Genomic DNA, 22,856 nt, shown 5'->3' on the forward strand with positions numbered 1-22,856 from the left:
TTAAGGTGTTGTAGTTTTTGTAGTTTCGTTATTTTTGTCATTATCTCTTAGCCAAGTGCTATGTCTAGGAGGGATTCCTCTGAATTGCTAAGATACATGTGGCGGTGGGGGTGTGGTCAATATGACATCATCATATTTAAAATACATACATTTAATACACATTTGTTATTATTAATTATAGTGTTATCATGTATTTTGTCTTTCATAATATCGTTTTGCTCTATTTTTCAATTGTTGCTGCTTATTGTACAATATACTATGGTAAGACTTTTCTGGACATTTCTTCAATCATTTTAGTCACATTCTATTTATTAAAAATGACTAGCAACAAATCTAGCATCTATCGTAGACTGTACTTGTGTTTAGAGACTCTTTACTTCTGTCACGCCATGTCCGCGATTGAAAACGAGCTACAGTGAGCATGACGTCACACTTGCTTCACCCTGCTGCGGGCCTTTCTCTCCTAAGAGCCACCAGTGTCATCTTGGATTTTGTAGATGGCCATTCGCGGGTACACGGATACAATAAAGTATGTCCACAGTGAGGACATGCTGCCTCTGCTCCAGACATATGCGTATAGCTTACGTCATCCCAACATCCGGTTTCGGCAGCGTCGTTCTGCTGTTTAAAGTACGTATTATATATATATATATATATATATATATATATATATATATATATATATATATATATATATATATATATATATATATATATATATATATATATATATATATATATATATATATATATATATATGTATGTATATATGTATATATATATATATATATATATATATATATATATATATATATATATATATATATGTATGTATGTACATATATATATATATATATATATATATATATATATATATATATATATATATATATATATATATATATATATATATATATATATATATATATATATATATATATATATATATATATGTATATATATGTATATATACCCATACATACTGTAAGTAACTGCTGGTCTTGAAGTGTATGTTTGTGTGTTATGATGTACATTTTTCCCATGGTCTATGAACACAACATGTTGGCAGAAAATGAAGAAGTGTTGTGGTGTGTCTAGGAGTAAAACATGGAGACAGATGTGTGTGATGAGAGAAAATACTTGTTGGTAAATTGAGATTGCCAATACAAGCTAAAAAAGAGCGTCAGACTTTGTGAGTCGTCTTCTGGACGCTACAATACATTACATTACTTTATCTTGTTTTCACGCAAAAAAAACATTTTTAGGGTGTGACAGCTAATATTTTGCCATGGCTCACCGCTACAATCAAATACATTAAGGGGAAACCTTGTATAGGTAATAGCAATAAAACATGCATGCAGTGATTTCCTGATCAGTGCAAAGTAATCTTCAAAATGCTTTATTATCACCCATTCTGCTGTCTCAGGCGAAAGTAGATACGCAATCAAAGACTAGTTTCAGTTTGGCGACAACCGCATACTTGAGCCAGTCCGGATACCCGGTCCCGTTGAGCCAGTCCGGATACCCAGTCACGTAAAATCAAACATTGCAGTATTTTGATACCTTTGTTGCACGTGACATCAATCTTGGTTGACTTCAGCTCAAACACTTGGCGGGCAAACAGTCATATATATATAGATAATGTTGCAGTTTTCTATGCCTACAAAGCAAGAATGCCCGATGCAATGCATTAAAAATCAACCCCAGATTTCCACTGGATGTGTAACAGCAGCAAAACTTTTCCGTCACCGAATGCCGCCACCATCTGCCATCCTTCAATCCCCACCGCTGTTGTGTTGCAGCTCCGCCGCGCAGCGAAATAGTGCGGACTTCTACGAGATCTCGCAAATCTGCGCATGATCACGTGATAAAGGAGTTTTAGTAAAGCGAACACTGTTTATTCTGTCCTTCCAGAGGAGCAGAAGCAAATCAACCTGGTCCCGCTATTCGCGATACATAACAACTGCTAACTGCAACACCGCGTACCGTCTCAAGCTTTGCCATCCATCAATACCCACAGGTGTCTGTGACAGCACTGACTTGAATTAACTTGTGGAAAAGACGACAGTTTGGCCTTGCAAAACGACCATTTTTTTTTTTTGTAGCAAGAATCGCAACAATAACATCATCCCTGGCAATCGTTTTATACACACGCACACACATGCACGCACACACACACACACACACACACACACACAATATATTCAAATTCAAAGAACCACTCCCCTGCGTTCCCGTCCCCTATATTAGCTAGCATTTGACACAGGACTCATAGATGTCCAGGATATGCCTGTGTATGAATCTTTTTATTTTGGACCTCCAGAATCAGCATTTGGATTAACAAGGTGAAATTAAGTCTGAAAACCTTCGACAAGTTGACTTCATGTCTGTCCCCACCAATTAGGGACGTTTCAAAGTGCAAGATACGATCCGCCTTAAAAAAAGGAGGATTTTATTTTAAAGTAAACCAGATCATTGGTTTTGTGTTTATGCATGACTTCCTGTCCAACTCAAGCAGATTTTAGCTAAATTGAGCGGATTTGTTTTGCGGCGACCAGCAAATATAGAAGCTCCGTGTACATTTAGCACAGGAACCGTTCCGGTAGTGAAAACTGAACAAATTGACTTGAATAAAAACGGAAAGAGTCCGCTGGTACGCTGCCGTTATGCATAGAGTGGAAATCCGGGGTTAAGGCTTCACTTTTTAAAATGCCGTAGCTCGATGCTAATTTACATTGTATATGCCGTATAAATGATACTGATAAGCGCTTTTGATTGATTGATTGAGACTTTTATTTGTAGGTTGCACAGTGAAGTACATATTCCGTACAATTGACCACTAAATGGTAACACCCGAATAAGTTTTTCAACTTGTTTAAGTCGGGGTCCGCTTTACATGGCAAATTCAACACCTCGAAATTTGGTAATGAAAACTACAACTAAGATGCACGTTACAGTCAAAAAGCTGGTGTGAAATAAATACAATACTTAAAGTTAAAACACTCCTATAAACACCTCACAAATATGGGGAAATTACTACAAAAGTACAATTCATTCATTAACCGTGTTACAAAAAAGATCAGTTATAATTATACATAATGTTGGATATCGAGAACTTTCAAACCCTTCATTTATTGAATCGAAAATACTGAAATTCCACGACTTAGTGAATTTGCACACCACACCGCTAAAATTATGCACAAAGCAAACTATAACCTGCTTCCGAAGAACGTAAAACAACTCTTCTCAACAAAAGAGAAGAAATATAACTTCAAAGAAAATGTTTATCCCGGGCTCGGGATCTTTCTGTGTGGAGTTTGCATGTTCTCCCTGTGACTGCGTGGGTTCCCTCCGGGTACTCCGGCTTCCTCCCACCTCCAAAGACATGCACCTGGGGATAGGTTGATTGGCAACACTAAATTGGCCCTAGTGTGTGAATGTGAGTGTGAATGTTGTCTGTCTATCTGTGTTAACCCTGCGTTGAGGTGGCGACTTGTCCATGGTGTATAATGCCTTCCGCCCGAATGCAACTGAGATAGGCTCCTGCACTCCCCGCGACCCCGAAAGGGACAAGCGGTAGAAAATGGATGGATGGATGGAAATAAATTATGGAATGGATTAAGCAAAGAAATCAAACAATGTACAAATATGATCCAATTCAAGAAACTATTCAAACTTAAAGTGTTTACAAAGTACAAATAAGAAGGACCATGATAGGAATTATGAATTTATTGATAATCTTATTTATCTTACCATATGAAATACAACTTACTTCACTAATTATTATTTATTTATTTACCGTATTTTTAGGAGTATAAGTCGCTCCGGGGTATTAGTCGCACCCGCCGAAAATGCATAATAAAGAAGGAAAAAAACATATATAAGTCGCACTGGAGTACAAGTTGGGGGTTTTTGGGGGAAATTTATTTGATAAAACCCAACACCAAGAATAGAAATTTGAAAGGCAATTTAAAATAAATAAAGAATAGTGAACAACAGGCTGAATAAGTGTACGTTATATGACGCATAAATAACCAACTGAGAACGTGCCTGGTATGTTAACGTAACATATTATGGTAAGAGTCATTCAAATAACTATAACATACGTATAGAACATGCTATGCGTTTACCAAACAATCTGTCACTCCTAATCGCTAAATCCCATGAAATCTTATACGTCTAGTCTCTTACGTGAATGAGCTAAATAATATTAGTTGATATTTTACGGTAATGTGTTAATAATTTCACACATAAGTCGCTCCTGAGTATAAGTTGCACCCCCGGCCAAACTATGAAAAAAACTGCGACTTATAGTCCGAAAAATACGGTATGTCTTAATGCTATTACTTATGGAGTATATTGTGAATAAATTGGGAACAGGAAGTGAACAAAAGTTTTAGCAACTGCTATGTAAAGGAAAAAAGGAATAATTAAATAAGCTCTGCTTCTTCTTACTCCTTTTCGAACATGTTGAAAAAAGAAACTGGAAATTGTGATGTAACATGTTGTAATTGTATGAATGCTCGAAGTAAACTCAAACTTTCTATTACTCAACAAATGACACGACTGCCTTATTTAACTTAATATCTTATACTACTTCCTGGCTATGGAAACCCACCAAGGACAAACTGAAATAAATACATACTTGAAATGAGATTTTGAAGTGTAAGTGTAAGCAATAACAATTGGACAGCACAGTTATCATTATTAGCTCAGTGTTAAATTGAAGAAAAAAAAAGATTCTAATTTTAAACAAATTAACCTTTTTTACCAAATGAACACACAAAAGTTACAAAAATTTGGATCATAGAGTAACTGTATCAATTCCCAGATACCAGGAATTTGCCATTTTGTGGCCATAAGTGGAGTCCACGGTAAGAAATACAGTATTTTTTCTGTGACTATGTATGTCGATCAAAACTGAACACGATTTTGGATGCAGCTCTTATTTTGGCGTTAAATAAAACACATATTTTAGAAAAAACATTGTGTGCAACTACATAAAATTCTACTTCTCGTGTGATTTTTATCTGAACTAAACTGTTATTCATATTTTTTTCCTGCCCTATCACGCATCTGAAATCACAAGCCCGGCAGTCAGTCAATAGATTTTTAATTTCATTAAAATTGTACCGCCACTAAATGGTGAAGTTTAGCCGGTGTCCGTCCGAGAAAACGAGGCTTCACGCCGCCCGTGTTTCGGGCATCTTGTCAGTTTGCGCATGCATTATGGATGAGACATGATTAGAGGAGCGCCAATGCAGTGCAGCCCCACTTTGAACACACTTCTCTGAATTAAGTGCAACTTTGTATTTATGTCTCTCGCTTCTCCAAACAGCGCCTTGGCTCGCTTCTGCTGGATGTTTTTTGGTTGATGTTGGGGAGGAACCATATTACAGTAAATTCTACCAAATGTACAATAATGTATTTTGTAGGGGTGGGAAAAAATATTGATATAGAAATAAATCGCAGTACTTCTTAGGACGATAAAATACTGAGTTTTTTATGTAAATGTTGATTTTTTTTAAATGCTATAAAATCATGTTTTGGGCAGATTTGTAACTCAACGACGACTTCCGTACCTCTGCTCTGCAGAGTGTTGCTGTACTGCTTGCTGCCTTGCTGTGCCAGTATTTTTTGTGTGGTTTTAGTACTTTCATCTCAAACTATAAAAGGAACTTTTTTGCTGCTAAATTGTTTGTTTTTGTCGTAGACATTGCCATTTATCGTAGTGTCTATTATGCAGTTTGTATATTTGAATACCGGTATATACAGTATATATTTTTATTTATTTATTTATTTTTTGTGTAAACTTTCTTAAAAATGTCCCAAATGTTGCTTATATAGATGCTAATGTATTACTTATGATAAATATTAAATATGCATTGCCTCGTTTATATTATGTCAAATTAACTTAATTTTTATTTAATCCAGGTGTTGACAGTCGGCAGACTAACAACCTAATAAATAATAAACACTAACACAACAGGCCTAAAGTCATGACACACTCAAGTTAGAGTATTGTGTGTATAAATATTTCAATAATTGCTGTTTGCTACATAATTGATTAAAAATGATGTCATCTTCTTTATTCTGCTGCATGCCATTAAACTGTATTTTATTATATCTCCCAGGAGGTTATGTAATCAATTGGGGTTGGTTTTTCAGTTAGTTAGTTAGCTAGCTAGCTATGGGTCGCCTATAATGAAACTGTCAGGAAATGGCGGACCTTTAGAAATGTGATTGGATTTTGGGGGTGATCTGGATGTCTGGATTCAGGATTCAGGATTGATTGTTCAAAAGTTTTCTGTTCTGCTTCTTCCTGGTCACTTTGAATGCACCTGCATCCCACAATACTTATACTTCCTTATAGGGTGTGGCTTTGTCTAGATTCGATCATTAGAGTTCTCTATCTTCTCAGTTCGACAATCGCTCCTCATCAGATCACAGCTCGCTGCCATCGGAGAACAATGACTCACTCTCCTTAACCTAAAAAACATGCTCATTTGTATATAAAAATAATTAGTAAAACATATTAAAAAAAGAATTACATTTCACAAAAGATTGTCATAATTATCGCAGCAATACAGAACATAGAGAATGTGCAAAAAGCGACGTGTTTTTCCTAGGGTGTTTTGAATGCAACCTCCCTCGTCGTAACTGTCGTAACGAAGAAGTGTTGTGTTATTGTTTTGGCTACTGGATAGCGCTGCTGTGCTAACGGTGTTATAAGGGCTGCATTTGGCGTGTTAAGGTCGGCAATAATGTTTAGAAATAGTGTCAGACTGTGCAGCTTCTGTCGGGACGCAGAGGCTCCAGGGGCTCCTAAACTTTTTGACCTTGGGGCCCAACTTTTCCACTACAGAGGGGCTTGGGACCCCACTCAAAGATTAACACTGAAACTCTTGATTTTATTCATTCTCAATAATTATATCTACCGTAACCTACCTACACTTTACAACATTGTCAAATTGTATTTTTCATTTTCATTTTCCTTTCTTTAACCAGGTAAAAACGCACTGAGGTTAAAATCCCTTTTTACAAGAGCGACTTGGCCAAAAGAGCAGCAAAAACAGGTTTCATAAATACATACACTAGCGTTCAAAAGTTTGGGGTCACATTGAAATGTCCATATTTTTGAAGGAAAAGCACTGTACTTTTCAATGAAGATAACTTTAAACTAGTCTTAACTTTAAAGAAATACACTCTATACATTGCTAATATGGTAAATGACTATTCTAGCTGCAAATGTCTGGTTTTTGGTGCAATATCTACATAGGTGTATAGAGGCCCATTTCCAGCAACTATCACTCCAGTGTTCTAATGGTACAATGTGTTTGCTCTCTGGCTCAGAAGGCTAATTGATGATTAGAAAACCCTTGTGCAATCATGTTCACACATCTGAAAACAGTTTAGCTCGTTACAGAAGCTACAAAACTGACCTTCCTTTGAGCAGATTGAGTTTCTGGAGCATCACATTTGTGGGGTCAATTAAACGCTCAAAATGGCCAGAAAAAGAGAACTTTCATCTGAAACTCGACAGTCTATTCTTGTTCTTAGAAATGAAGGCTATTCCACAAAATTGTTTGGGTGACCCCAAACTTTTGAACGATAGTGTATAATCAGTCAATCAAAGTGTGTTTTATATAGCCCTTAATCACAAGTGTCTCAAAGGGCTGCACAAGCCACAACAACATCCTCGGCTCAGATCCCACATCAGGGCAAGAAAAAACTCAACGCAATGGGATACAATGAGAAACCTTGGAGGGGACCGCAGATGTGGGGACTCCCACCCCCTGGGCGACCGGTGCAATGGATGTCGAGTGGATCTAGTTAATAGTGTGAGAGTCCAGTCCATAGTGGGGCCAGCAGGGGATCATCTACAATGGAGACAAGTCAGCAGCGCAGAGACGTCCCCAACTGATGGACAGATGAGTGGTCCATCCCGGGTCCTGACTTTGAACAGCTAGCGCTTCATCTGTGGTCACCTGATAACCTCTCAAAAACAACAACAACAAAAATAGAAGCAGTCACACACTATAGTTAAAAGGACAAATTACTTACAACATAAACTATAAAACACACAATAGGTAAGAAAATTAAATGTTTCAATGAAAACAAGTACAGTGCCCAATAGAAACAGCTTCTGGGTCTTTTAAAATGGCCTAAAATTCCCCCAAAGTGATCAGTTTAGGTAGCCTAAGATCCTTTTGTAATTTATTCCATGACCATGGAACAGCAAATCTGAAGGTTTTTTGTTTACCAAGACTTGTGTTGGCTCTGGGAACCAACACACCATGAATGTCGTGTGACCGCAAACTGTAGCGACTGGAGTCTCTACACATAAAAGAACATAAATAAGGGGGAACCGGACCAAGAAATGATCTATAAATAAAAAACATCCATCGAAAAAATCTGCGAACTAACAAAAATGGACAGTTTGCCTTTGTATACAAAGTGCAACGTGGACAAGGTTGCCACAATCAGTAATAAAATATAAGGCACAGTGATATACAGTGTGCAATTTTTTCAAATAAGAGTCTGGTCCATTCATAAAAAGAAAAATCCAAAATCTAGCAAAGGCATAAAAGTGGTCAGAATCAAGCGTTTTAACTTGTGATTGTTCGTAATCGGCAGTTACTCTTAACTTCTTTACAGCCAATGGTGTCTTTAAGGAACATTCTCTGCAGACACAAGACATTAAAACAATGTTGATTATACATAAATGTCCTTTCAAACTGACCTCTAAACAACGTTGCAAAATAGTTGTATTTGTAAATTGTGACAATGTTGATGTCTAACGTTGGATCCACATTGTTGGTTGGGAAATGACAAAATGTCAGTAATCAAACCAACGTCACAACCTGACATTGAACAAACGTTGTCAAAAAGTTTTTTCAACGTATTTGTGTTGTAGAATATTGGTCGGGAAATGACCAAAATTCAATGGTCAAATCAACGTAAGAACCTGACAATGAGTAAACGTCGCCAAAAAGCATGTTAGGTTTGAGTTGCTCAATGTCAGGACCTAATTCAGCAAGTTCTCAACGTTGTTTCAATGTCTAATGCCTTGTGGGTTTTTAGTATTTGGCGAGTATTGTCACAAATGCCAGTATTTCTTGTCTATTGCACTAAAGTTTCTAGAGCGATCATTCTACTACCGTATTTTTCGGAGTATAAGTCGCTCCGGAGTATAAGTCGCACCGGCCGAAAATGCATAATAAAGAAGGAAAAAAACATATATAAGTCGCACTGGAGTATAAGTCGCATTTTTGGGGGGAAATTTATTTGATAAAACCCAACACCAAGAGTAGACATTTGAAAGGCAATTTAAAATAAATAAAGAATAGTGAACAACAGGCTGAATAAGTGTACGTTATATGACGCATAAATAACCAACTGAGAACGTGCCTGGTATGTTAACATAACATATTACGCTAAGAGTCATTCAAATAACTATAACATATAGAACATGCTATACGTTTACCAAACAATCTGTCACTCCTAATCGCTAAATCCCATGAAATCTTATACGTCTAGTCTCTTACGTGAATGAGCTAAGTAATATTATTTGATATTTTACGGTAATGTGTTAATAATTTCACACATAAGTCGCTCCTGAGTATAAGTCGCACCCCCGGCCAAACTATGAAAAAAACTGCGACTTATAGTCCGAAAAATACGGTAATTATATTTTGTAAAACACATCAATATATACAGAAATCATGAAAAAATAAAGAGTCTCATGAGTGTAAATGACGTCTACCGTTATTGTTATAAGCAGAAAACCTGGGGAAATTTTAATTAATTGTCTTTAGAGGTCACAATTGTATACCTCCTTCTCGAGGATGTTTTCTAGGAATTATTTACTTTTGGGGGACAGGGGCTGGCGGAGGCCAGCGCTCTCTGGGTGCTTTTCTAGTTTTTTATTCATTTTTTTCTGTAAACCTAACTTGAAATTCCCAATCTGTCACTTCCCGAGGAAAAGAAGCCTCGTCTTCATACCTGCAGTTCTTCTTCTACTATTTTATTCTTCTTCGGCAGACAAAAGGAGGCTTTCCCAAGATCAGGGATTCCTATTGTGTAAATATTGATACTGCTGCTACGATGTTGTTACGCTCTCCATAATTCATTGCATTGCATTTTTCATCGCGTCTGGAATTTATTCTACGGCTCTACCAACACCCTCACCCATCTCCTACCCCCATTTCATCCTCCATTACAGTAATGCTGCTTCGAATATTGCTGTTTGTCATTTACAGTAAGCAGCTGATCCACCTTAGATGGTGATGATGATGATTATTATTTGCTCATTATTGTTGTAAGGCCGACTGCGGCTGTCACCCCGCACAAACCCCCCGCCCACCATCCATTAGGCCCGATAAGACAGCCGTTTGATCACAACCTAGCCCGCCCCCGATGCTCATTAGGCCTGATTAGTTATACAATGTTCCTAATTACTGCCGCCATGTTTTAATTACGCTTCATGTGCATATCCCCTGTCAACCCGCCACTACACCACTATTCTTTGAGGACATTTTTTACATACCTAATTCTGATCCCTATAAAGGAAAAGTTTTGTTAGGCTAGCTGAGCACATATTGATTGGTATTGTGTGTGGGTGTGTGTTTTGGGCTGTTTTCATGACCTTATGAGGACAACAATCTGATGATACAGCAGAATGTATGGAGGCTTTTGGTTCCCATTAAGGAATGTTGTGTTTTGGGTACCCTTGTGGTGGGGGAAACAAAAATGTAGTCCCTGTAAAGAAAGTGTGTGTCTAGATTAGTCCGAGGGCCTAAGTCTGTAATTTGCATGTTTGCCTGTACGTTAACTAAAACCGTTCACAAAAACTGGAGTCAATATTCCGTCATTATATTATATGCATAATCGGTGATGATGCATAGATTTTCTTTAAAAAGACTAAAAGCAGTTTCATACAAACCTTTAAAAACAAATCTGTGTTATTAGTACAACATATACAGGTGAAACTCAAAACAATTTTGTGCGAAGGTTGGTTTATTCCAGCAATTAGATTTACACGGTGAAAGTAATATATGACGGAGGCTCATAACGTGCAACTCAATATATTTCAAGCCTTCTTTAAATGTAATTTTGATGATTATGGTTTACAGCTTATGAAAACTTCAAATTGAAAATATTTTCAAAAACTGTAAACCATGATCATCAAAATTATAAAAGAAAGTCTTGACTTATCTCACTTTGAATGTCATGAGTTTATATCATATACAATACTAGTTTCACATTTGAGGTTGAATTGCTGACATATTTTGGACTTTTGCACGATATTCTATTTCTTTTTAGTTTCACCTGTATATGTTCTTGTATTATATTGTTTTGCTCCATTTCTCAAGTATTGCTGTTTATTGTACAATGTAGCATAGGCTGCACTTGGTGTAGAATTGTTCAAGTTTCTAGAGACTTTAGACCAGGGGTCGGGAACCTTTTTGGCTGAGAGAGCCATGAAAGCCAAATATTTTGAAATGTATTTCCGTAAGAGCCGTATAAAAAATGTTAACACTGAATACAACTAAATGCGTGCATTTTTAAGTTAGACCAACATTTTTAGAGTATAATAAGTTTCTTATTATTTTTAATAACAGTGTTATTCTGAAGCTAACCAATAATAAATAAAATACTTCTTACCATTAATGCGACTTCTGGTGCTGCATGGTTTTGCTGATGGCTTTGTACTGTGGTTGATACGTGGTTATTTTTAACATTGTCATTACCAGCGGGATTATTCATTACTTATCGTCTTAAGCAATGACAGCTACGATTTATCTGAGATGCAGTCATCAAAAGAGCCACATCTGGCTCTAGAGCCATAGGTTCCCTACCCCTGCTTTAGACCTTTTAGTAACATTTTCTTTATTAAAAACGTCGACCAACAAATCTAGCATCTTTTTCTGCTGTTATTGGAGACTTTACTTGTCTTCGGAGACTCTTTAATTCTGTAGCTTGATATCCGCGTAGAACAGCGAGAGCTGCATCGGGCCTCTACTGTCCCAAAACACTCATGGACGTCACACTTTCTTTGCGCTGTTGATCCAGCCGCACTTTCTCTCCCTGAATTGAGCCATTGCACATTTTGTAGATCACTGTCCGCGGGCATACACTATATTGCCAAAAGTATTTGACCACCTGCCTTGACTCACATATGAACTTGAAGTGCCATCCCATTCCTAACCCATAGGGTTTAATATGATGTCGGTCCACCTTTTGCAGCTATTACAGCTTCAACTCTTCTGGGAAGGCTGTCCACAAGGTTGCGGAGTGTGTTTATAGGAATTTTCGACCATTCTTCCAAAAGCGCATTGGTGAGGTCACACACTGATGTTGGTCGAGAAGGCCTGGCTCTCAGTTTCCGTTCTAATTCATCCCAAAAGTGTTCTATCGGGTGCAGGTGAGGACTCTGTGCAGGTCAGTCAATTTCCTCCACGCCAGACTCTGTCATCCATGCCTTTATGGACCTTGCTTTGTGCACTGGTGCACAGTCATGTTGGAAGAGGAATGGGCCCGCTCCAAACTGTTCCCACAAGGTTGGGAGCATGGAATTGTCCAAAATGTTTTGGTATCCTGGAGTATTCAAAGTTCCTTTCACTGGAACTAAGGGGCCAAGCTCAACTCCTGAAAAACAACCCCACACCATTATTCCTCCTCCACCGAATTTCACACTCGGCACAATGCAGTCCGAAATGTACCGTTCTCCTGGCAACCTCCAAACCCAGACTCGTCCATTAGATTGCCAGATGGAAAAGTGTGATTCATCCGCTGACCCCTCTCTGTCAGTTTACGTGGCCTACCACTTTGTGGCTGAGTTGCTGTTGTTCCCAAACTCTTCCATTTTCTTATAATAAAGCCGACAGTTGACTTTGGAATATTTAGAAGCGAGGAAATTTTACTACTGGCTTTGTTGCACAGGTGGTATCCTATGACAGTTCTACGCTGCGTCACTGACCTAACTGAGAGCGGCCCATTCTTTCACAAATGTTTGTAGAAACAGTCTCCATGCCTAAGTGCTTGATTGTATACACCTGTGGCCAGGTCAAGTGATTAGATCACCTGATTCTGATCATTTGGATGGGTGGCCAAAGACTTTTGGCAATATAGTGTATCTCCAATATGTTCAAGTACGTCCACATCGCAGACATGCTGCCTCCGCTCCGGACAATCCCGCGCATATTGCTTACGTCATCACAGCATCCTGTTTTGACAGTGATTTTTGGTGATCAAAATATTTTCCTTTTTTCGATGGCCATAATTTTGGTGCATCCCTAGTCAGTAGTGCATAAATAATAGCCTATATATAACCATTCATACAATATATTACTTAAATTTGTTTACAGATTCAAAAACAGTTTTTTGGGGGGTGTGGCGGCTTTTATTTTGCTGTGCCTCTGTGCCACGATCAATTACATGTAGAGCATTAATCTGTGAGGGCTCCGATAAGCGAGGTACATCCTCTCTTTTAGGCATGACTGTAAAATATATTTATTAGTTATGGTGAAAATGCTATGGAAGTAATACAGTTACCCTCAAGGGTTTTATAATCATTATTGTCAATGACTTATGGACAATCGCTAAGACGATTTGCTCGATGACCGCCATGTTTTTCAACCAATCCTGATCAAATTTTACAGACATGTGCCTGTCAGAGCCCTTAAGATGTCTGACAGATTTGGAGGTGATTTGGCTAAACACCCCGAAGTTACAGCGAGTGTTTTGTAGAGGAGGTGTGTGAGAAATTTCAAGTCGATTACATTTATAGGGTCATACTTGGACGTTTAACAACGGCGCCGCTGTGTGTTTTATTTGTCAGGAAGCTAATAGCACAATTGGACAAATCTTCTCCTTTTTGTGTGCTGCGGTTCAGGAGTAGAAGAGTTAGTTTACGAAAAAAACAGGCATTGGGAAAAATTAAGACACCCCATAGTTTGTGTGTGTGCGTGTGCTGTTCATTCTTTGTTTAAGGATCTTCCTTTATGGATGTATGTCAGTGATAAATATTTGACCAAACTGAATAGTGAGTCAGCAGTGGCCTTTTGTGTGTGTGTGTGTGTGTGTGTGTGTGTGTGTGTGTGTGTGTGTGTGTGTGTGTGTGTGTGTGTGTGTGTGTGTGTGTGTGTGTGTGTGTGTGTGTGTGTGTGTGTGTGTGTGTGTGTGTGTGTGTGTGTGTGTGTGTGTGTTTCTCTACTTCAAAAAAAAGATCATACTTCTGATTTTATCCATGCACATAAGTAATAAATATTGTATCAACAGAATTGAACACTTCCATTGTGTGTCGGAAAACGTGTGTTTAAGTGTGTGTGTGTGCGTGTGTGTGTGTGTGTGTGTGGTCACGGCTGCCACAGTGAATTTTCCCCATTACAGAGTGTTAACGGAGGTCAGGCCACCCTCAAGACATAGTGTATAGTGATAATAAGGGAACAAAAAAACACAGATTAGACTTCCACTGCCTCCATCTTAATCCCCATTGTACACGCACACACACACACGTACACACACGGTCTTCCCTCCGCCTGGTCCCATTCCAGCCACGCTGTCAATAAGCAGCCTGCTGCCCTGCGCTGGCTTGTGTGTGTGATTGGGATGTGGAAGATATAGGAGGGGGGGTTGTTTGCATGTGTGTGTATATTTTGAATGTGTGTTTGTGTGCATGAGAGATAGAGAAAGAGAGAGAGCCATAGTAATGTAACAGAGGGCTGATTCTCCAAGGCCCTGGCGCTGCACTCAAGACTCGGTGCTTCATTAAAGTTTTATGGCCGCAGCGCTCGGCCAAGGTCTATTTATGAAAATGTGCTTCCTTGCTTTATGGAAATAAACACATACACACACACACACAAGGCGAAGAGGAGTTGTTGGACTAATCTGAAAGGAGAGTGGAATTAACTGCATGCATAGCTCGCATTCACACATAGCATTGAAGTTTACATACAGCCATCATATAGGCTGGAATGTCTTATTAGTTAATTATTAGGACAGTTCTTTTACCAGGAAAGAATGCAATCATCGATTCATTTTTAAAGCAAGAATTACGTGCACAAGTTTCAATGTATTTTACATTACAGGCTTATACATACAATATGTGTGTGTGTGTGTATGTCTATATATATATATATATATATATATGTATATATATATATATATATATATATATATATATATATATATATATATATATATATATATATATATATATATATATATATATATGTATATATATATATATAAGTGTGTGTGTGTGTGTGTGCATGTGTTTGTATGTGCGTGTGTGTGTGTGTGTGTGTGTGTGTGTACATATGTATGTATATATGTGTGTGTATATATTGTATATATACTGTATATATATATACAAAACTAGACTTTTTTTTTTTTACCTCAAATTAACAGCAGAAATGTGGACACAGCTAGCTGGACAACGATCACAAACACACATGAAAAGGATAAAATACAGGATAAAATTAAACTTCTGGAATAAAAGCTGAAATTTCAAACCTGAGGACATCAAATCAGTAATTATGGACCCCAACATAGATATGACATTCATTCCAATGATGAGTGTATACTTCTTTACTGTATAGGATGTTGTGCCATCGAACTGTTTACCATTTTTTCAGTTCAATAAAGAAGAAATTGGATTTTCTTCCCCAAGCTTACACAATACATAGTAATTGCCAAGTTATTATTTATTATGACAAACATAAATCAAAAAGCCACCCTGAATTTCTTTTTTATTGTAAATTCACAGCAAATTACTGGCTAATAATTTAATTACATTCCGAGAAACGTTTACAGTACTTTACTGTGAAATACCTTAACAGCTGTTGACAGATAATTACAATAAAGTTACAACTAAATACTGTAACTGTACAGTTCTAATTTCATTGTTAATTACAATAAAATTACAGCTACATGCTGTAACTCCACAATTGTATTTTGTATTCTTAATTATTACTCTTGTTTTAACAGCATCCTGCTACCTACTGTACACAAATGTGCAATTGACAGTAATGTGTTGTGATATTACAGAGGACTATATGATTACAGTATTTTACTGTGAAATATAAGGGTATTGCAAGTTGTTCATTGATTTGTTGTAATGTTACAGTAAATTTGTATTACATTATTTTACACTACAAAAATTTGTATAAATGCTGTTAACATTTTTTTTACAGTGCATATAATGAAATAGCTTATTCTGTGTCTGATTCCACAAAGTAACATTACCATTGTTTCCATGTCATTATTGAATGACTTTCTTCATCCCTCTGATTGGACAATTTTAGCTCGAAATCCCAAACTTTATCATTTATCATCACGAGAGCAACATTTCCAAACAACCTAAAAACAAACCATACATACTGTAACTGGCCTCCATTTATTACAGTACATTTTATTCTAAACATGTGCTTAACTATTAAGCTATTTTACTGCAAGAATAAGAACACCCGATCAGTAGCTGCAGCGCCACCTGTTGCCTTTGGCATGCGTTTGTTTGTCAGCCTGCTAATGTTAGTTAACTTGAAGTAAAGCATCAGATGCAGTTTATTATATAAACTGTTTTAATTAAGACTTTTAAAATATAAGAAGCTTGTGCAGCCCTTTGAGACACTTGTGATTACGGGCTATATAAATAAACTTTGATTGATTGATTGATTGATTGATTGATTGATTGATAAACTGTATATGTTATATGGTATAAGTCCAAACTTCCCATATGTTTACCATATACTTATTAAACAATCCAATGGATCAATATATGTGCTATAGGCCACAAAAAAATGGTATTAGTATTTTGTGCTCTGTTTATTCAATTACTTAAGAATATGCCGCTTCTGGCCATTAAAAAGCCACAAGTGTCTTTGTACACCCGATTGTCATTTTATAAAACAAATATCCAATATGATTTTAACTGTTTAAAACAAATAATCACAAGATTCCTACTCTGTAGCTTACATTCATTGACTTTATTGTATACATCAAATGAGCATTCTGTCACTTTGTCTCAGGGAAACCTGATACAGCATTCACATTGATTACACGGTCAATTATATATAATTTATAGGCTTCAACTGGAGAGCAGCGTGTTGATTAAACTTTGATGAAGCCGCGTTGTAAACTCTTTGTTATATAGAACAACATGGCAGCCATGCACTGTCTACTGCTATAGGCGCCAAATATTGACTGCAAGGATGTTTATTTTTCAGCCTCCTCTACCTATAACATTAACTATTCCGTTATGTTTTGGTTTACATTGGCAGAACTGAAGCAGGAGGTTTACACAACTCCTTCAACATTGGTCAGTACACTTAATGACTTTAATGACAGCCAGTAACTGTCTCGTTATAATTTTAAGGGGTATAGTTTTTGCATGCCCTTGCAGCAAAATCCAATAAATTCTAACCCGGGCTCCGCTTTCAATATTGTGACAGATTAAAGTGTCGTCTTTACCAAGACGTGCAAGAAATCAATACAGTATCATCACACTGATGTGTTTTATTCATTAGTAATGAGTCTGGAGACTCACAGCATATATAGACACTTTCTCACATACATTTACAAAAACAATAACATTTTGTATTACAGTTTGTTTGCTCAGGCTTCATAAGCATGCAGCTGTGGTTTGATTTGCATAATGCAGGAAATCAAAAAATCATGATTTTATTGTGCTTAATGCTTTTCAGGTATCAGCTCTATTTTTCAATGGATTTTATGAAAACAATGTGTTTCTTAGTTATTTGGGAAAGTACTGCATTTTTGCTTACAATAATCCTGATCCTCTTTATATCTTTTTTTCTTGGGTGTTCACAATAAAAGCTTTAGTAGGGTGTTTATTACAGTAGTTGATTGGGGTTGAAAATTTTACTTTTAGCACAAATTAGGTATAGGGTGACTTAATACTGTAATTTAAGGAAGTTGTATGTCGATTTGGATATATTTGAAATGTTTAGATTTGAGATTTTCTTATTAATTTCTGTAACATCTTGTAATGTCCCCACATGCTAGAAGAAAATACACATGAATAAAGTTGTTGGTCTTCTTACATGCAGGCTATATATATATATATATATATATATATATATATATATATATATATATATATATATATATATATATATATATATATATATATATATATATATATATATATATATATATATATATATATATATATATATATATATATATATATATGCCTATTTGACTTGTTAATTTTTTTGCCAGGTGTAAATGTTATTATGTCAAATGTGTGGTTATTTTTATTTAGAAATGATACCTTGTAAATAAATAATTCAAACAAATAGCTCAATCTCTAAACCTTGTTTTATGTTTTTAATTTGATTTGTAATTGTTTTAAGTTAGAAGGCGTCATGAGCACATTCCTTCATATTAAATGTTGATCAATGTAAAAGTCAGCCAAGTGTCAAATGCTATTCATTAGAGTTGCAAAACAGATTTTCCCTGCAGTCTTTTTACTTCTCTTGTTTCCCAACAGCAGCTGCGCCATGATATCTATTTTTTTCAACAACTTTTAAAATTCCACGGACCAAAAAAAAACCAAAAAAACCACAGAGAATCAAGTAAAACGTGCACGGTTTATTTCAGTTTGTCATACACAGACACATTGAAAACACACTTTCACAAATGAAATAGATGCGTTTAAAAAAAAAAAGTCCAAAATAAATTAATTTAAATAAATAGAAGCATAAGGGCTTAAAATAGTGTTGACAAAAAATGTCTAAATAATTAAATAAGGCCAACTATTATTTCCCTTCAGTTTATCGACAAAGTGCTTCCGAGGGTTAAAATAAATAATATGCAAACTGATTGGTTGTCGACAATGAATTATAAATAAATATAATAATAATAATTGATTGTCGAAGCATCATTGTGGTGGACATACAACAGCTTTACACGTCAGTGAGTCTTCTAGATTAAATTCACCATCAAAAACCAGTGCAACCAACAACAAAAAAAATCCCAAAATTGGTTCCTGTTATTTTTTAGTGAAGGTGTGTGTTTAAATCACCATGAAACACTCGTGTAGTAATGAGGTAGACACACAGCTACAGTACAACACTGCTGTGTGAATGTGTGTGTAATAAGAATTAGTGCTTTTGTGTGTGTGTGTGTTTTCTCCCTTTTCTTCTTATTGCGATGCGTTCACTTGCGCTAGGAATTGTCCAAACTCACCCCCTTTTCTTTTAAAACCATGCGTGTGGTTTCTTTTTCTTTTTTTTGAATGTCAACAGTACACCCATTTCCCTCCCTCGCCCCATTAAATAAACACTGACAACCAAAAAACGAAGACGTCGGTTCACACGTATGTACACTGATAAATATAAAAAGATATTTCCTAACTAAAAGGAGGATGATATTCCTCCATCCCCATCGTTATTATTCTCATGTTTTTTTGTACAATAATTGCCTTAGGAATGAAGAAGTCCGAGCGTGGTGCCTTCACGGTCACTTTCCCACTCTTCTTTTGTTGAATAAATCCAACTTTTAAGTCCACAAGTGTCCTTCGTGTCCATCCAATTAAAAGCAAAAAGAAAGGCTGCTAAAGGGTCCTTGTGAGTTTTTGTGAGTCATCTTAACAAGACATTTAGTGTCCTGGAATAATTAAGGAACTAAATGGCTTCTTAAGATAAGAAGTGCAGCACCTTTAAAAAAAAAAAAAAAAGTAGCAGCCAGTCCATGTTTTGTCTTTTTTGCAAAAAAAAAAAAAATGTTTTAGTGCGTGGCTGAGAACTTCATGCGTTTCTGTTTCTGCCTTTGGTTGCAGAACCAGACCCGGACCACGTTCTTTTTAAGGTCCAGCTTCTCGGCGATGGCGGCGATCTTCTCCGAGGAGGGCCGAGGCTGCACGGCGAAGTAGGCCTCCAAGGAGCGCTTCTCCGGGGCGGCGATGGACGTGCGTTTCCGCTTCTTGTCGCCGCCGTTGAAGATCTCCGGCTTGGCCATCTTCTCCCGCTGCGCCCGCTCGGCCTCCTCCAGCCAGGCCTCCAGGATGGGCTTGAGCGCCACCATGTTGTTGTGCGACAGCGTCAGGGACTCGAACCTGCAGATGGTGCTCTGGCTCAGGCAGCCCACGCCGGGGATCTTCAGGTTGGCCAGCGCCGCGCCCACGTCCGCCTGCGTCACGCCGAGCTTGATGCGCCGCTGCTTGAAGCGCTCGGCGAACGACTCCAGCTCCCGGGGGTCCGGCTCGGCCTCCCCGCCGCCGCCGCCCCCTCCCAGGCCGCCGTGCGAGGCGAGGCCGTGCTGGTGCATGTTCATGGTCTGGGCGTGGTGGTGGTGGTGGTGGTGCTGCATGTGGTTGATGGCGCTCATGTGGGCGGCGTGGGCCGCGTTGTGCGACGCCGAGGAGCACACGTCCGAGCCGGTCATGCCTCCCAGGGAGATGCCCGGGGTGAGGTGCTCCAACAAGTCGCCCTCCAGGCCCTGCGACGACTGATGGTGGCCCGGGTGGTGGTGCGAGGTGAGCACGGACGGGTGGTGCAGGTGCGCCGAGGAGGAGGTGGGCGTGCACGTCATGCCGGTCATGGTGGTCATGGTGTGGTACGTGGCGTCCGGCTTGAAGGGGTGACTCTTCTGGGCCACGATGTCCACGGCGGCCAAGGCCTCCGCTCTCTGCAGCAAAGTCTCATCGAAGCCGGCGAAGATGTTGCCTTGGAGCTGCGGAGACACAAGGTAAGTTTATGGTTTATTTCACACAATTGCAACATAATACATCACTTTATTTATTTATTATTTATTTGTATTGTTATTACTTATGGACTAGATTGTGAATAAATTGAGAACAGGAAGTGAACAAAAGTTTTAGCAACTTCTATGTAAAGGAAAAGGGGTAGGATTAAATAAGCTCTGCTTCTTCCTACTCCTTTTCGAACATGCTGAATAGAGAAACTGGAAATTGTGATGTATCATGATGTATGCAAGCATGTTCGAAATAAACTCAAACATATTTCCAGTTTTACATTACACCGTGTCCGAAAAGGAGTAGGAGGAAGCAGAGTTGAACCCTTACCTCTTTCGTATCATGGCAGTTTTTAACGCATTTTTTTCCTACTCAATTTATGCAACAGTGAATAAATAAATGAGTACAGAAAAATTAATAAATAGATCATTATTAAGTACTAACTTCTCATACATAAATAGATAAGTAATTGATGGTTCACATTATGTCTTGATGCAATAATGCTCATTTTGACAACAATATCAATTCAATATTGCGACAGGAAGTGGACATTAAAAATTAATCATTTTATTTTCTAATTCAAGTGTATTGTGCATCCGCTATAAACTCTTACTTACTAGATCTTGCACATTCTACATCATGGGTCAAATTGATTTTATGAGGAAGTCATCAATTGTCAAATTAATTATATGATACAGAACATTTTTTAATGGATTTTTAGAATTAATTTTATTATTTTGCTTCATATTTTCGTTTGTTTTATTTATTACTTTACGACATGCATAGGTCCAATTTATGGCAGAATATACTTGCAGTAAATACCTTCTTTTTTTTTTAACTGTAAAAACAAAACAAAAGTTTGAGTAAACAACATCTGTGCATTTCAAATCTCCAATGTGTGTCAGTCTGCATGGATACTATTCATCCAAAATTCATATTTACAATGGCCCCCCTTTTGAATAATTTGTGCCGACAATGAAATGAGACACTTTGAATATGCATGACACTTGTATCTAGAAGCTTCCTTATGCGTTTGTATAATCGCAAACCCTACTATAAGATAACACTTATTAGTGGAATTGCTTTTATACAAAAAAAATAATAATAATAAAGTTTGCATGTTATTCTGCAGTTTTCAGTGGTTTAAAGTTAAATATAAGTCATGCATAGCTGACTTTTTTTTGCAGAAGGGTATTAGGTGGACCTACCGATGGTGTGGGCAGACAGGCCCTGCGGATGGCCTCCGAGCTGGAGTGCAGCGGCGTGTATTTGGGCTCATGCAGCATGGGGTGCATGCCGAAAGGCTGCTTGCTGTTCATCGACATCATGATTGCGGAGGTTGAGGGAGGGTCGTTGTCGGTCTTCCTCGTTCGTTTCCCGTCCTGGTTGGGTTTTCTCAATACGGAAAAAAAAAAAAAACAACCTAAAGTTTAAACACTTTAGTTGTTAAACTTATTAAAAGAATAAAAAGTGTCCTTGAGGTTTTTATTTGAGAACCAGAAAAGGAACTCCAATGTAGGGGTCCTCCAGGCGCTGAAAACCTTGTCTCCTTCCCTCGCCTGTCAGACACTTGCTATAGCGGAGCCTCTCCTCCCGTCTCTCGGCGCCTTTATCTGGACAGCTGGGAGGCAGGCCACGCCTCCTAAAGGCGGAGCCACGCGTCTTCCAGTGAATGAATCGGCCAATCGCAATGAGAGAGCTTGAGTGAAGCCACGCCCATTCGCGTGTCTGCAAGGAGGAAGTCGACTGGCTTGGTGGTCCACTGTCAAAATAAAAAATACTACATAAATCAAAATATTATTTTAAAATCTGATTAAAATGCCTTTAAATATTCTGTAACATTCTAGTTCGTCAAATAAGTCTTTAAAAAAGATAGACAGTTGTTGAAACTAACGAACATGTCGGTTTGGCCTTTAAATAATTAACATTCCATATCACAAATAGACAAATGTAAATATTACATGGAAACAATTGATTATGCTCTCTCACAGGATTTAAATAATTTAGCTGCTAATATAAATCTGTCTGCTGAAGGAATGCTTAGGAGCACATGACCAGAGGCTAATTTACAAAATGCTTCAAGGCAGTAACTAAATTCTACAAGTTATTTAGCACGTTTTCGTCACTATTG

At 37.6% G+C, this 22,856-nt stretch overlaps 1 protein-coding gene and 1 long non-coding RNA gene across 4 annotated transcripts in view; one reads left to right on the forward strand and one right to left on the reverse strand.

Annotated features, from left to right (window-relative positions):
- The window catches only part of LOC133651045 (uncharacterized), a 39,708-nt gene extending 19,757 nt beyond the window's left edge, over positions 1–19,951 (forward strand). For all 3 annotated transcript variants that reach the window (XR_009826362.1, XR_009826363.1, XR_009826364.1), the window contains one exon: positions 19,811–19,951. This is a non-coding gene — a long non-coding RNA (uncharacterized LOC133651045). The remainder of the gene's footprint in view (positions 1–19,810) is intronic.
- pou4f4 (POU class 4 homeobox 4) lies at positions 18,549–22,280 on the reverse strand. The gene is made up of 2 exons (XM_062048942.1): positions 21,934–22,280; positions 18,549–20,703 (listed from the first exon to the last, which is right to left on the reverse strand). Exons 1-2 carry the CDS (start codon positions 22,051–22,053, stop codon positions 19,759–19,761), a joined length of 1,065 nt encoding a protein of 354 aa, XP_061904926.1. The 5' UTR covers positions 22,054–22,280; the 3' UTR covers positions 18,549–19,758.
- Positions 22,281–22,856: the final 576 nt, after the last annotated feature.

The sequence above is a fragment of the Entelurus aequoreus genome, linkage group LG05 (assembly GCF_033978785.1).
Source record: "Entelurus aequoreus isolate RoL-2023_Sb linkage group LG05, RoL_Eaeq_v1.1, whole genome shotgun sequence".
NCBI classification, from domain to species: Eukaryota; Metazoa; Chordata; class Actinopteri; order Syngnathiformes; family Syngnathidae; genus Entelurus; species Entelurus aequoreus.